This window comes from Mustela lutreola, chromosome 13 (assembly GCF_030435805.1).
Source record: "Mustela lutreola isolate mMusLut2 chromosome 13, mMusLut2.pri, whole genome shotgun sequence".
NCBI classification, from domain to species: Eukaryota; Metazoa; Chordata; class Mammalia; order Carnivora; family Mustelidae; genus Mustela; species Mustela lutreola.
The window spans coordinates 9,920,741-9,935,601 of record NC_081302.1 but is presented as its reverse complement, the minus strand read 5'-3'; the positions used below and the strand labels follow the sequence as shown (position 1 = coordinate 9,935,601).

At 38.8% G+C, this 14,861-nt stretch overlaps 1 protein-coding gene across 1 annotated transcript in view; it reads right to left on the bottom strand.

Moving 5' to 3' along the window:
- NALCN (sodium leak channel, non-selective) overlaps window positions 1-14,861 on the bottom strand; it is a 309,369-nt gene that overhangs the window by 268,390 nt on the left and 26,118 nt on the right. The window contains exons 4-6 of the mRNA XM_059144294.1: window positions 4,090-4,173; window positions 2,462-2,601; window positions 2,254-2,382 (exon numbers count right to left, since the gene is read on the bottom strand). Coding sequence (XP_059000277.1) covers window positions 2,254-2,382; window positions 2,462-2,601; window positions 4,090-4,173 — 353 coding nt within the window. The remainder of the gene's footprint in view (window positions 1-2,253; window positions 2,383-2,461; window positions 2,602-4,089; window positions 4,174-14,861) is intronic.

Here is a 14,861-nt window from a genome sequence, read left to right as displayed (position 1 = left end):
TTACGCACCATGCCTTCAAGACACAGTTACTAAGTACTTACTCTGTGCAAGAATACTAGGTACTGGCCCCAAGAGGGATCTTCTCCACCCTTGCCCTTTGTGTCCTCAAGGAATTCATAGTACAATGAGAAAAATGGTGGAGGTGTGGGCACCTGGGTGGCTCAGTGGGTTAAGCCTCTGCCTTCGGCTCAGGTCATGATCTCAGGGTCCTGGGATCGAGCCCCGCATCGGGCTCTCTGCTCAGCGGGGAGCCTGCTTTCCCCCTCTCTCTACCTGCCTCTCTGCCTACTTGTGATCTCTCTGTGTCAAATAAATAAATTAAATTAAAACAATGGTGGAGGTGTGTGTGTGTTGGGGGGCGGGGTTAGCTAGGAGGGCCAGAGGGTTAGTTCTGGCAAACTGGGCTATATTAAATTCAACTCTTTCCATTACAAACAACAAGATTGACTGGATAAATGGTGACATTCAGAAATACATATCTGGGCTTACAAGAAAGGTCAAAAGGCCAGAGGGAACTAAAAATGGAGAGTCCGTGAACTGACAATACATTGGTATGGATGGGGAGTAAGTGTCCAGTAGCTAAGAGTTTGGGTTTTAATGCCACAAGAGGCAAAAAACAAGGTCCAGAGCCTACAGAAGGCAGGAAGCTAGAAAATGACCCGATGCATATAGCCATGTTATAATCCAAACAAGTTCCAGAGTGTAATATGGGTGAAAAGATAGTCAAATAGATCAAACACAACAGAGACCATCGGTACAAACTCAAATCTAGACAGGGAATTAGTGAAGGAGAAAAGTGGCGTCAAACTCCGAGGGCACAGCACACGATACGTCGCGCTGGAACAACTGTCTAACCATAGGAAGAAACTTAGATTTCTGCTTTACCCCATGATAAACTGTTATCATGAGATATACTTGACATACAATAAATGGCACATGTTAAAACATACGGTTTGATAAATTTTAACATGTGCACAGACCACAATCAAGATAATGAACATACTGATCAACCCCAACCTTTTTTTTTTTTTAAGATTTTACTTACTTATTTGAGAGAGGGAGAGAGAGAACAAGTGGGGGTACGGGGTAGAGGCAGAGGGAGAGGGAGAAGTAGACTCCCCACTGAGCAGGGAGCCCCATGTGGGGCTTGATCCCAGGACCCTGGGATCATGACCTGAGCCAAAAGCAGACACTTAACCGACTGAGCCCCCCTAGGTGCCCCAACCCCAAAGGTTTCCTAATGTACCCTGGTAACCCTTTATTCTTTTTTTTTTTTTTAAGATTTTATGTATTTATTTGACAGACAGAGATCACCACAAGTAGGCAGAGAGGCAGGCAGAGAGAGAGAGAGGGAAGCAGGCTCCCTGCTGAGCAGAGAGCCCGATGCGGGACTCGATCCCAGGACCCTGAGATCATGACCTGAACTGAAGGCATCGGCTTAACCCACTGAGCCACCCAGGCGCCCGGTAACCCTTTATTCTTATCCCTAACCTTACTCGCAGGCAGTTACTGGTTTCCCTTTTGTTGTTACAGATAAGCTTGCATTTTCTAGAATGTTGTATGCATGGAATCACAGAATATGTCATCTTTTTCATCTGGCTTCATTTGCTCAGCATAATTATTTCAAGATTCACCCAAGATGTTGTGTATATCAATTTCTCATACTTCTTTTTATTGCTGAACAGTATTCGTCATATGGATATACCACAATTTGTTTATTCATGTACCTGTTGGTGGGAATTTGGGTTGTTAGCAGTTTGGGCAATTATAAATACAGTCACTATGTATAAGTCTATCTTATGGACATATGTTTTCACTTCCCCTGGTTAGACACCTGGAATGGAATGAACGGGATACATGGTAGGTGTCTGTTTAACTTTCTAAGAAACTGCCTGTTTTTCCAAGTAGTTACACCATTTCTCATTTCCATCTTATTTAAATAGGAAATGAAAATACTCAGATGGTATTATGGTAGCACACTCCTCATTCTGTCACACTGAAGAAAATCTCCAAATGCACACTTTGAATTTGCTTAGTCTACTTTCCCAAGGGGTTACATTTTTCAGTCCGGCTTGCCTTGAATACTTGTGTTAAAAAATCAGACAAGAAAATTTTGAGGAAACAGAGAATATAGAGCAGAGCACATAAGGGCTTTTTTGTTCAACTTAGACACAGAGTTTTCTCTTAAGATTTGCAGAAAGTTTTTTGTTAATCATGTAAATTAAAACACAGTGAGTAGATAGAGAAACTTACCCTGGTTTCGTGTCATTTACTACACAGTGATAGGTAAATGTTCCAAACATCTGAACTCCTAAAATTCCATAAAGAAGTAGAAAGAAAAGCAGGAAAATTGAAACGCTCCATATTTGTTCTCCTGATCGCCTGGGGGCAAAAAAAGTAGGCAAAACTTACAGAAATGTCTTAAGGTTTTCTCCTTCTCTCATACAACAGCAGTACTTACTTTAAAATGTTTGTAATCCTGGTCCTTGGTAGCTCGAATCGGAAATAAATTCGGAACGCCCGAATCATAATCAGTGGCCTTGGAATCCGTAACATGCCCCAGGGTGACATCTGGTCAACTATATCAGCAATTTCAAATACCTGTGAATTAAGAGGTAAGAAGAAACAAGCTCAGAGCTTCCCTTAGCTTTGCCCGTATTTACGACAGACACAAGGCAGCACTGTTGGATTTGCCACACTGAACTTTGCCCTGCATTCTTTTCCACTGAAATGGTCCTTTTTGAAGCTATAGCTATCTTTAGAGAAATGAACACATAAACTAATGTAAACGCCACTGCTCTTACTCATTTCCCGAATAATTCATCGAAGCCCAGTTTTTAATTATAAAACAAGCGCCAACTTCGAGTACAGAAGAAGTAGGCTGAATTTTCCTCACCAATAAGGTGAGGAAAAAAATGGTGGAACTTTTAAAAATAGCTAGAACACAAAGTAATGGAGAGAGGGTTAAGGGTATTATAAAAAAATTTAAAAAGGAATTGTACCATTTACTAAAAGAGGCAAAAATGATAATTAGAAAACGTTTGTCAGTCATTTAATAGCTATTAAATGGAAAAGAACGCATGGATATGCAGGATGAAGTCAGATTGTTGGAGAGGTGAGCTCTGTAAAAACAAGGAGAGCTCATCCATAAGCATTGACATGACTCTGCAGGATGGACTGAATTTATTATATTCTAAATTTTTAAATGAAGAATGTACGAACTTGAGTTGAATTAAACACAAAACTGAAGCCTGAATGAACACATGGAAATGAATTCTATTACCCAGTAAAATCCCACCTTTAGCCTTTTAAATATAAGTTCTCCATTTCTCATAGTAAGGCACTTTCTATTTGCGATATGGTATTTTATGTTCATACCAATGTAGCTCTATTAGTCAGCTGTTTTTAGTGGGGATTCAGTCACATAAAAGACTGGAATTTTAATATTTAAAATTTTTATTCTACAAGATGCAGAAATGTTACCCCATGCTCTGTCCTTCGTTTTAAATAAATATATCTTTATATTTTTTAATAAGAAATAATTTGCTATAGTATTGATGTTCATTTCTGATTGAGAATCCACAGATGTGACTGACAAAGATTAAGATGTTAGTTTTTTAATCATAAACATTTAAAATAATATGATGTTGATGGGGCACCTGGGTGGCGCAGTGGGTTAAGCCGCTGCCTTCGGCTCAGGTCATGATCTCAGGGTTCTGGGATCGAGTCCCACATTGGGCTCTCTGCTCAGCAGGGAGCCTGCTTCCTCCTCTCTCTGCCTGCCTCTCTGCCTACTTGTGATCTCTGTCTGTCAAATAAATAAATAAAATCTTTTAAAAAAATTTAAAAAAATAAAATAATATGATGTTGAAGAGAGTTACACCATCACATTTGACATATATAACTATTTTTTAAATTTATTTATTTTCAGCATAACAGTATCATCATTTTTTCACCACACTCAGTGCTCCATGCAATCCGTGCCCTCTATAATACCCACCACCTGATTACTATTTTTATTTAGACTTTCAATGCAAAACAATGCACATTTTTGAAAATATCCCCATGTAAATTAAAAATTTTAATTACCTGTAACACCAATGAAACCCAAAGGCAGAAGACCATAAATCCATCAAAAACACACCAGCGATCTTTCACATAGGAACTATCCCCCTAAAAATAAATTTCACATGGAGTTATCATGCAAAACTAAGAATTTCAAAAAACATCTGTGGAGAGAAGGGTCAAATGTTAATTCAGTATAAACTAGCCATAGTTTTTGCATCAAAACTGAAGAAACTTTCAGAAGGAGTACCTTTAGCTTTTTATTTTATTCATAGCAATTTATTGATTTATTTGACAGAGAGAGACAGAAAGGGAACACAAGCAGAGGGAGTGGGAGAGGGAGAAGCAGGCTTCCCGCTGAGCAGGGAGCCCGATCCCAGGACACAGGGATGATGACCGGAGTTGAAGGCAGGCGCTTAACCACTGCGCTACCCAGGTGCCTGGTGGAACACCTTTAGCGTTTTAAATGGCATTTTATATGAAGAAAATAATTTATGAAACACAAGTAGCTCCAGAGCTACGCATGGAAAATTTTAAGTTCACACAAACAGAAAACATCACTACTTTTTCTCTTAGCCACACAGATACTACCATTTAAGAAACCAGAGGTCATCCCAACAGGAGGCAGCTTAAGTCCTAAAACAGCTTTCTTCCTACAAGAAGTAAGAACAATACTGGTCAGCATGAAGACCTTTAAGCCTGAACCACCATGAGTAGGAATTTAACGAGGAATTCACCTCGAGCTACCTTAAACGTGAAGAAGAAAATTGCCTTCATTATCAAATATATTAAACATATATTGACTTGAATTGGAGTCACATGTGATAAAGAAGACACACTACTTTCATCTTTTAATAATGAACCTACTCTGACGTTAGAATGCGTATTTTTATCAAATGGGAATTTCAGAAAAAAAATTTCCCTTTCAAACAACAAAACAGAAAAACCCACTAGATTAGAATTGGAACCTTAAATAGGAAGGCCTTTGCTTTCTTAGGACTGCCCCATTAAGTCACCAGCTCCATCATAATCCATGAAACTCAGGTTCTGAATTCAGTGATACCTATCATTACCAGCTCTGATTGAACCTGCTTTGGAAATAAAAATCGGAACAGAAAGCCAAGATTTTAAATAAAACGATGAAATCTGTGGTAGGATATTTAGGAAAATAAAATAATTTCTAGAACTTACCTACACTTAGTAATAAATAGGCTATCAAAAAGACTCCCTGGGAAGTTTTAAAAAATAATCTATATTACTCACAAAACTAACAGTATGGTAACTCACTTCGTGGAAGTTATCTGGTCCAGATGTGAAGTGTAAATTCAACTTAGTTAATGCTGAATAATCATCTACTTTACATAAGAGGATGTATAATGCCTCTTGAAACACACACACACACACACACACACACACACACACCACTCTTGCATAGAAAAACTAATACGTACACACCCAAATAATATGTAAGACAGAACAACTTGTAACAAAGCTATAAACATGGTGGGGATGATAAGAAAATTAATTCTATGAAGAGTTTAGAGAAAAGAAAACTAAAAGCATTTTAGTTCTCAAATGCTTAAAAAATTTTATCATTACTCAGAGAATCAACCAAATTTGGTAATTTGTATATTTGAGAAGTTCACAAAAGAAGTACGAAAGAAAGCCTGAGGCCTGGGGTCTGGGTAACTAGGAGGACAATGATCCTGTTAAGTGTTATGATCATCATATGTTGATTTAAACGTGATGACGAGAAAAACTGCACCTCCGGGAGGCACTGGTTTCGAGAAAGCGTGTGTGTGCACGCACGCACGTACACACACACATAATTTAAGGATGTGATCGTTGTCCTCAAAACCTCACAAAACATCTTTCACTAAAAATATCATATTTGCCTTGTCCATTGTATAGTTCAGTGAAAATATAAATTATAATCTAAATATAGACAATATAGTCAATATAAAATTGAATTTTCTCTAATTTTAATTGGTATCCAAAAAGATAATGGGATACAAATGATTTGAAGTTACACTTTAAAGATTTTTATTTATTTATCTCTTCAGAGAGAGAGAGAGAGAGAGGGGGGGAAAGAGAGCACAAGCAGGGGGAGCAGCAGGCTCCTCGCTGAGCAGGGAGCCAGATGCAGGACCCAATTCCAGGATGCTGGGATCATGACCTGAGCTGAAGGCAGACGCCCAGTCGACCAAGCCACCCAGGCGTCCCTAAAGTTACACTTTAAAGATTCCCTTGAGTTTCTTAATATTAATTGTTCAATAAATTCAAAATTTATTGTTCAATCATTCATTCATTCATTCACTCATGTGTAGAATACCTTTATGATCTAGACAGTGTTTGAGGCAGTAATGACAGAGGATTGAAAAGAAAAACAAAAACCCTTGCCCTTATATGATTTACATTCTCAGTTTAAAAAATGTTAAATATACAGTATATGTTGATAGGTATTATGAATAAAAATAAAAGTGTCTATTTTCAAATTGATTTTTACTAAACGAATGTATTTTTTACTGGAATGTTAGGCAGAGAGAGAGAAAAAAATACCACGATGTTTATTTTAAGAACTAGGCATAGTTGCAATTGTTTTAAAAAATGCAAAGAATTCCCAAAACAAAAACTAAAATTTTATGGGACTCAGCAGAGAGCTATTTTAGAGTAGTTCTATCTTTAACTTTTTGAGGAACCTCCGTATTGTCTTCCCGAGTGACTGCACTGGCTTGCGTTCCCACCAACAGTATAAAAGGGCTCCCCTTTCTCCACATCCTCACCACCCCACGACCCGGCAATGGCACTACGAGGTCTAATACAAAAATACTAATTCAAAGGGATACACGCACCCTTATGTTTGTAACAGCTTTATCTACAATACCCAAATTATGGAGAGAGCCCAAGTGTCCAATGACTGATGAATGAATTAAAGAAGAGGTGCTGTATGTACGATGGGGTGGTACTGAGCCACCAGAAGGAGCGAAGGCTTACCATTTGCAACGACATGGATGGTGCTAGAACGTATTATGCTAAGCAAAATAAGTCAGTCAGAGAAAGACAAATACCGTATGATTTCACTCATATTTGGAATTGAAGAAACAAAACAAACAATAATAGGGGGGGAAAAGAGGCAAACCAAGAAACAGGCTCCTAACCGTGGAGAACCCACTGAGAGTCACCTGAGGGGAGGTGGGGGGGTGGGGGGGGAGGTGGGGGCGGTGGGTGAGATGGGTGATGGGGATTCAGGAAGGCCCCTGGGATGAGCAACAGGTGCTTCATGGAAGTGCTGAGTCACTAAATTGACCTGAAACCAAAACGACACTGCATGTTACAAACTGGAATTTAAGCAGAACTTAAAAAAAAAAAAAAAAAGAAAGAAAGGAAAAAAAAAAAAAAAAGGAAAGACCAAAAGGAAAAAAAAAAAAGCTAATTTAAAATTTAAAATAGGAATGATTTGGCTGTTTAGCTGAAAAAGGATCACTGGGATCAGCTGGGTGCGAGGACTATTAATAAGATGAGTTTATGTGGTCTTTTCCCCCAAATTATTATTTTATTTCTTTTTTTGTCATTAAAAAACATTATACATAGCGTTACGACAACTAACTTCCACTGTTGCTCCTAACTTGCTTTAGTAACAAATTATGTTCAGTAAGAGACAGGACGAGACCTCGTTATATTTAGGATGATTTAAAATGTGAACGTGAGAATAAACAGCGGTAGTTCTCAGGAAGGGTGACTGGGTGGCCAGGACCCAACGAGGGAAGAGAAACAGATGTTCACATTATCACCATAGATGTCTTTGACTCACGTTCATGTGTTATGTTTTTTAAAGCAGACTTTCAAAATTAAATTTTTAAAAAGATGAACATTGTAGCTTTAACAAAACTTTTAAAGTTTTTTTGCTTTTACGTTGGCACAAATGAAGTCAATTCTGAAGACCTGGGACCCCACGGATTTAGAATACACAGCTATCAAAACAGAGGTGGCTGATTTTTTGTTTATTTACTTTATAAATTTGTTTGCTAAGGAAACTAATGTTGCCGGGATGACCTAAAGTATACTCCGAACTATATAAAAGGATGGATTATTTAAAATCAGTTTAGAAGCCCTGGCAAGGAATCACACACACACACACACACACACAAAGCGTGCAAACATGTCTAACTCAAACGAGCTCACAGTGTGAAAACCGGCTTTGTAAAAACTTCCACTGCATAACGTAGAAAACTATTTCCGAATTAGGAAGTCAGTTCAGTTGCATTGTTTGGAATGAGCTTGGCTGTAGACTTTCCAGCAATTCAGAGTGGCATTTACCTGTTGCCAACAAAACACACCCCACACTGGATGGTATGTAACGGTCAGTTGGAACAGGCTTCGTTGGACTTTCCTGATAATAGGTGTGCAGTAAGCCATTGGGCACAAGTTTTATACAATACTTTTTGGCTCATGTTCCCAAGAACTATTCAATAGTTATAAAAGCCTTTAGTAAGCAATGGTGCAGGGAGCTGGGACACGAAGAGCAGTAACACTCCACCCCCCGCCCCGCCTTTATTTTTCTAGTTTTGCTTTTTAGTGTTCATTATTCTTTTTTTTTTTCTTAAGATCTTAGTTATTTATGAGAAAGAGAGGGAGTGAGAAAGCAGGGGAGGAACAAAGGGAAAGGGACAAGCAGACTCCATGCTGAGCCACGAGTCTAACCTGGGACTTGATCTCACTACTCTGAGATCACAACTTGAGCCCAAACCAAGAGTCGGACGCTTACCCGACTGAGCCCCCTGGCTCCGTGTTCTTTATTCTTCACGCTGTTCTGTCTTCCTGAAAATTCTCCCAAGTATGTGCCAGCTTTCCTCTCCAGACCCTGATCTGACCAGAGCCTACGCTGATAAATGTTTGAGCCCACATGTAATGCAACAAGCAGCAAACTCAGCTCATGGGTCTGAATTGTGTAACTTACAGAACTGTCCTTTGTAATTTCTACCTCGTTGTTGAATGAATTACAGTGGACTCCCTCCTGTTTATCAATTCCAGTTGTGAATTTTGGGTTTCCCACTCAAACCTCTAAACCTACTCTTTGGTACTGCATTAAAAATACCCCCTGGGGTCCCTGGGCAGCTCAGTCCTTTAAGATCTGCCTTCTGCCCAGGTCATGGTCTCAGGGTCCTGGGATGGAGCCCCATGCAGAGCTCCCTGCTCAGTGGGGAGCCTGCTTCACCCTCTCAGTACCCACCCCCCTGCAGCGCTCTTGCTTTCTCTCTTTCTCTCTCTCAAATAAATAAATAAAATCTTTTTTAAAAAAACCAAACAACCTATCCCCACTATAAATATTTGAGTCTTTTCTGAAGATTAGTAACACCTGGAGAGTAGACACTCTCAGCCACCCAGCACAGAGAGAGACATACAGCAGATATTAAATGAATGAATTAGACAAGCAGATGTACAATATCTCGGAACGTTTCTGCAGATTACAGTACATGGAGTCAGAAGCACACTCATATGCTTCATAAATGCATGCGTTCACCCATCCATTCATTGAAATTAGCATTGTTCCTTAAAAGAGATGATTCTTTCACTCCTGGTGAAGAAAGAAAGATGTGTTATTACCCTTCAAGGTAATATCTTCAAGTTAAGATTGTTTTCCCTGTATGATCATGAAAGACCACAGATGAAATTAATGAGATAACTTTAGGATGTTTCCTGGATTTGCCCACTTTGAGGAAACAAAGCTTACACACCACGCAAACAGGAATCCGATCGAGGTGAATATAATTTGTGCGCTATAATCAATTGTCAACATGAATGAATTGACGTGTATATCATGTTGGTCATTACTGAGAATCACTACGTCTTTATAAGCCCAAAACAACTTTAAAAAAAAATAAAATACACACTCTCTGAACCTGGCACTTTGAAATATAACCTCATAATACACTTTGTGTCTGACACATTCACCAAATTCTCTTTTTCATTGTATGTCAAAGACTTTTAATCAAAGCTGGTGAAGTATGTCCAGATCGTTTTAAAGTCCTACTGTATTCATACCCAAGTTATATAATATTTGCAAATAATGAGCTGCCCCTTTCTCCTACTTCCAAATTACATAACCAGAGCTGAGTACACACAGTACTCAGGAAATTTTAACACCTCAAATATGACAGAAAGGTTTTAATTTGGTTGATCCATCAACAAAAATGGAGAGCAGAGAATGTAGCCGGACTACAGGCAGAAATCAGCATGCTGGCCGCTGAGGAGTTATTCAAGAGCTGTCTGTCAATTTTTACAAAGGTAAACACTCGGAGGTTGCCAATCAATTATGCAGAACTAGAGAGTCACTTAAATTGCCATGCAAGTATTTAATAAGCAGAGAAACAAACACATTCATCTGAAGACATTTATAGGGATATAGTTCGCAGTTCCAAAATCGTATGCACTGGTACAATTTCCCGAGCACATGATTTATTGTTCCCAGTTCCCAGGGCCCATCTGTCTCTGGGTCTTAGCATCGTTATTTATCACTTCAGCACCACGCAGAGCATGCACGGTACCTTTACCGAGGTTTATTGCCAGATGACAAAGAGACAACTGAGGATTGTCTGTAGAATTCGCGGTCTGCGATACATGGGAAGATTTACAACACAAACCTCTGTCCCCCAAATGCTTTATTTTTGCCTCCAGGGATCTGGTGAGCTAGAATGCTTCTCAGAACAGGAAGTAATGGGAAGGCAATTAGGAACGACTGCTTGGGGAGTGGGAGTGAATCGGCTGACACCTGCGAGCGCGGGGAACACGACAAAAGATGTGACATCCTTAAGACAAAACATGCCTCCAAGAAAAATTTTTGAAGATGGGTCTCCCCAGAAGGACTTTCTGCCTCAGTTTCACTATTTCTGGGGCCCTTCCTCTCCCGTATCTTTTATAGAACACCATTACAGCATTGGCACAAAACAACGAAGGTGACACGTCACCTCCAGAGTGAACTTCCCGAATACAGAGCAGACCTGTCGCTCTCAGATCTGAATCCCCCGTGCACCTGTGCTGAGCACAGGATGAAGTCCGAGCTCCTCGCAGGACATGCCAAGTCCTCCGCCGTGCTGCCGGCCACCTTCCCAGAATCCCGCACACAGCCCCCCTGCTACTTCTCACTACCGAGAGCTCCCCAAAGTGCCAGGCTGTTCCGGGCCTTGGGATCCGAGTATGGCTTTTCTCCCTCCATGAAATCCTTTACTTTTACCCACAACACTCCTGCCACAGACCACACTTCCTCGTCCTTCAGGACATCGGCTTCCTGCCCCTCCTTCTTCAAGATTTCTCTGATATCCCCAAGAAGACGTTTTCACTATTTCTTGGGCCCTCCCCACTCCGTATCTTTTACAGAATACCATTACGGCATTTGCACAAAACAACAAAGACCTATTTCTCCCAACCTGCATTCTCACTATACAAACATCTGCCATTTATATTTGCAAAAATATTTGCCCCAAATCACTATGTATCTAGAAGAACCACTGTAATGAATCTGCGTGTGTGTTCATGGAAACATGGAAACTGCCCATAAATCTGGCAAGAAGGTACAGCGTGCAATGCATGTATAGCTCTGCTGTTCTTCTGAGCTGAATCTCGTATTACAAGACACAAGTGTCAAGTGCATCACAATCTTCCTTTTTCCTGTCTTCCCTGAGGTTGGCTTTTTGCAGGACCTAAGACAGGACTCTCCCAACTCAGGTCATCTGATCTTATTTCATTACCTTTGAGACATACTACCTCCTACCCTGACACAGTGTAACTCTTCTAAGTTTAGGTTGTACCTTGTAATCAATGCATCAATTACAATCTTATGATCCAAGTGTAATTAGTAGCACTTTTACTGTAAACTGATGCTTCACCTGACCACTGATGACCTCACAGATTCAATCCAACATGGTAGATAATCCTCTCACATATTATATCTTTGTTTTTTACATAAGAGCACATGCTCTTGCTTTTGTCTGGTGTGTGCAAAACACCCACTCCTGAATTCAGGAAATACACATAATTGAGTGATAGGTGTTTAAATGCTGTTCATTATACAGAAATGCACAGGTGGATTGCTACCTAGTGTTAGACAGTGATCTAGTGATATGTGGAGAAGTTGGTTGGCGTTTCTATATAGCATTATTGGTTTCCTCATTTAAATTGATTAAATTAATTAATATAGGCCCCAGTTTTCTGAAAACATGCTGAAAGACATTTACAGGAATAGATTAGACGCAGAAAATTAGGAATGCTTATGTGTGCTTTACAAGTCTGATCCACAAAGCTCTCTGCGGACAGGGGCTCTGCTGTTTGTCTCTCCTAGGGCATCGATGCACTCAGTATAGTAAGTGTTCCGATCAATATTTGCTGAATGATCAAAGGCAAACTTGGAAACTGTACTTGGGTTTGAGAATATAACTCTCCCTTATATTTTTAATTATAGTTTTTATCTTCAGTATCTCAAAATTTTAGCATCTTAAATTCATATTTATACATAGTTTAATATATTAGGGAAAACACTGGGTCAATAAAGTTTGTGGGCAATACCAGAAAGCTACAGCTACAGTACTTTCTTCTTGAAAAATAAAATTTCTGGGTTTGGTTTGTTGTAGATACGTCTATAAACTAGGTATTATTAGATCACCGTACCTTAAGCATTTGGTCTGAATTTCAGGTGTGCCATACATTGTTAAAACAAGCGAGGTATAATTTTAGAGCATTCAATATGATGATGATCTTTTTTTTTTGCTCTATAAACATCTCATATGGATTAATACAGTTTATGCATGGAAAACGCCCCTTCAAAAATAAAACACCCACCTTCCCCAAATCTCTGACATATGTGTATATTGACGCACACATAGTCTTCCAACAGAAGTCATATGACAGACTGCTGTTACTTTATCACAAAATCGGACTGTTCCTCAGAAATATTACATGGAGGAGCGCCTGGGTGGCTCAGTGGGTTAAGCCGCTGCCTTCGGCTCAGGTCATGATCTCAGGGTCCTGGGATCGAGTCCCGCATCGGGCTCTCTGCTCAGCAGGGAGCCTGTTTCCTCCTCTCTCTCTCTCTGCCTGCCTCTCTGCCTACTTGTGATCTCTCTCTGTCAAATAAATAAATAAAATCTTTAAAAAAAAAAAAAAAAAAAAAGAAATATTACATGGAAATCAGTACATATAATGTGATTTCCACCAAACTATTTGTACAGCTTTGTTACAAACAATGTGAAATCTTATTAAGAAAAGTATAACCTGATGATTAAAATAGAGCACGATATGCACATATATATTCATAATGATCCTAGATGTGTGAGGGAAAAACATAAGCATAAGTCCTACAAGTGAACAAACACAGCACATATTTGCAAATTTTCTGGGTAAAGACACTAAAAAATTGAGTGAGAGGTAAATGTCATACTATTAGAAAATGAATTAAGGTAGAAAAAGTATGGAAATATTTTATGAAAAAATAAGCTTTTTGGAAGACAGGTGCTTAATAAAAGTTAAATATATATATATTTATATATATATATATATATATATATATATATATATATATATATAGTAGGGTTAGTGATGAGAGCATAGTAATTCAAAGTTGAGTAACATGAGGTCCTTTAAAACAATGATCATCCAGGAGTGCCTGGGTGGCTCAGTGGGTTGAAGCCTCTGCCTTTAGCTCAGGTATAATCCCAGGGTCCTGGGATTGAGCCCTACATCGGGCTCTCTACTCAGTGGGGAGCCTGCTTCCTCCTCGCTCTGCCTGCCCCTCTGCCTACTTGTGATCTCTGTCTGTCAAATAAATAAATAAAATCTTAAAAAAAATAATCATACAGCCCGTGTAGGGGCTGATGCATTTTATTATGGAGTAACTTAAATACCTACATTTTTCTCATGCAATGGTAAACCAAAACAAATTCATAAATACAAAATTGTGGAGTCAATAAAATTTAAATGAACAATACAATGTACTGTAACAGATGATATCTTGCTAAAATTAAGCCTTTATGAAAAGTTCAAGATTTCTTTCCAGTTTTAGTATATAATCCAAATTTTAAATTGTATCTATTTAAGGTGTACAACTTATTTGTTGACATACGTTTTCAACTCAATAGCAAAAAGAAACAACCTAACTTTAAAAGGACAATGGACCTGAATAGACATTTCTGTAAGAAAGGCATATGGATGGCTGACAGGTACATGAAATGGTGCTCGACTTCACTAACAATTAGAAAAATGAAAATCAAAACCACAACGAGATGCCACTTCACACATGTTAGGATTTATCCTTTTTAAAGCTTAAAAACAAGAGATAAGTGTTGGGGATGATGTGGAGAAAAGAGAGGTTCTTAAAAAAAAGGGAGGTTCTTAAAAAAAAATTAAGAACATATCTGTCTTATAGTCCAGAAATCCCACATCTATGTACAAATCTAAAGGAAAGTAAGTTAAGTTTTAAATACCAGAATGTAATCTCAAACCCAACATAAACTCTTTGGCCTGTGAATGTCATCACCTGCATTTCTGCAGAAATGCATGTTACAAAAATAAGAATAAAGTCATGACTTTTTACCGTGGGGACCTCAAAGGTGAGAACTCAGTGAGATGATAAATTTAAAGCTTGGCTCAGGGAAATTAGACTTCCTATTTAACTATGTTTAACCCAAATCTCACAAAGCATTTAAACACTGAACACCAGTTCTAATGAGATCTGAGGCTCTAATGATTACTTCCAGATAATGTTAGCAAGTCAGTATTACAAAATCTGTAGTTTATTTGTGTTTAAT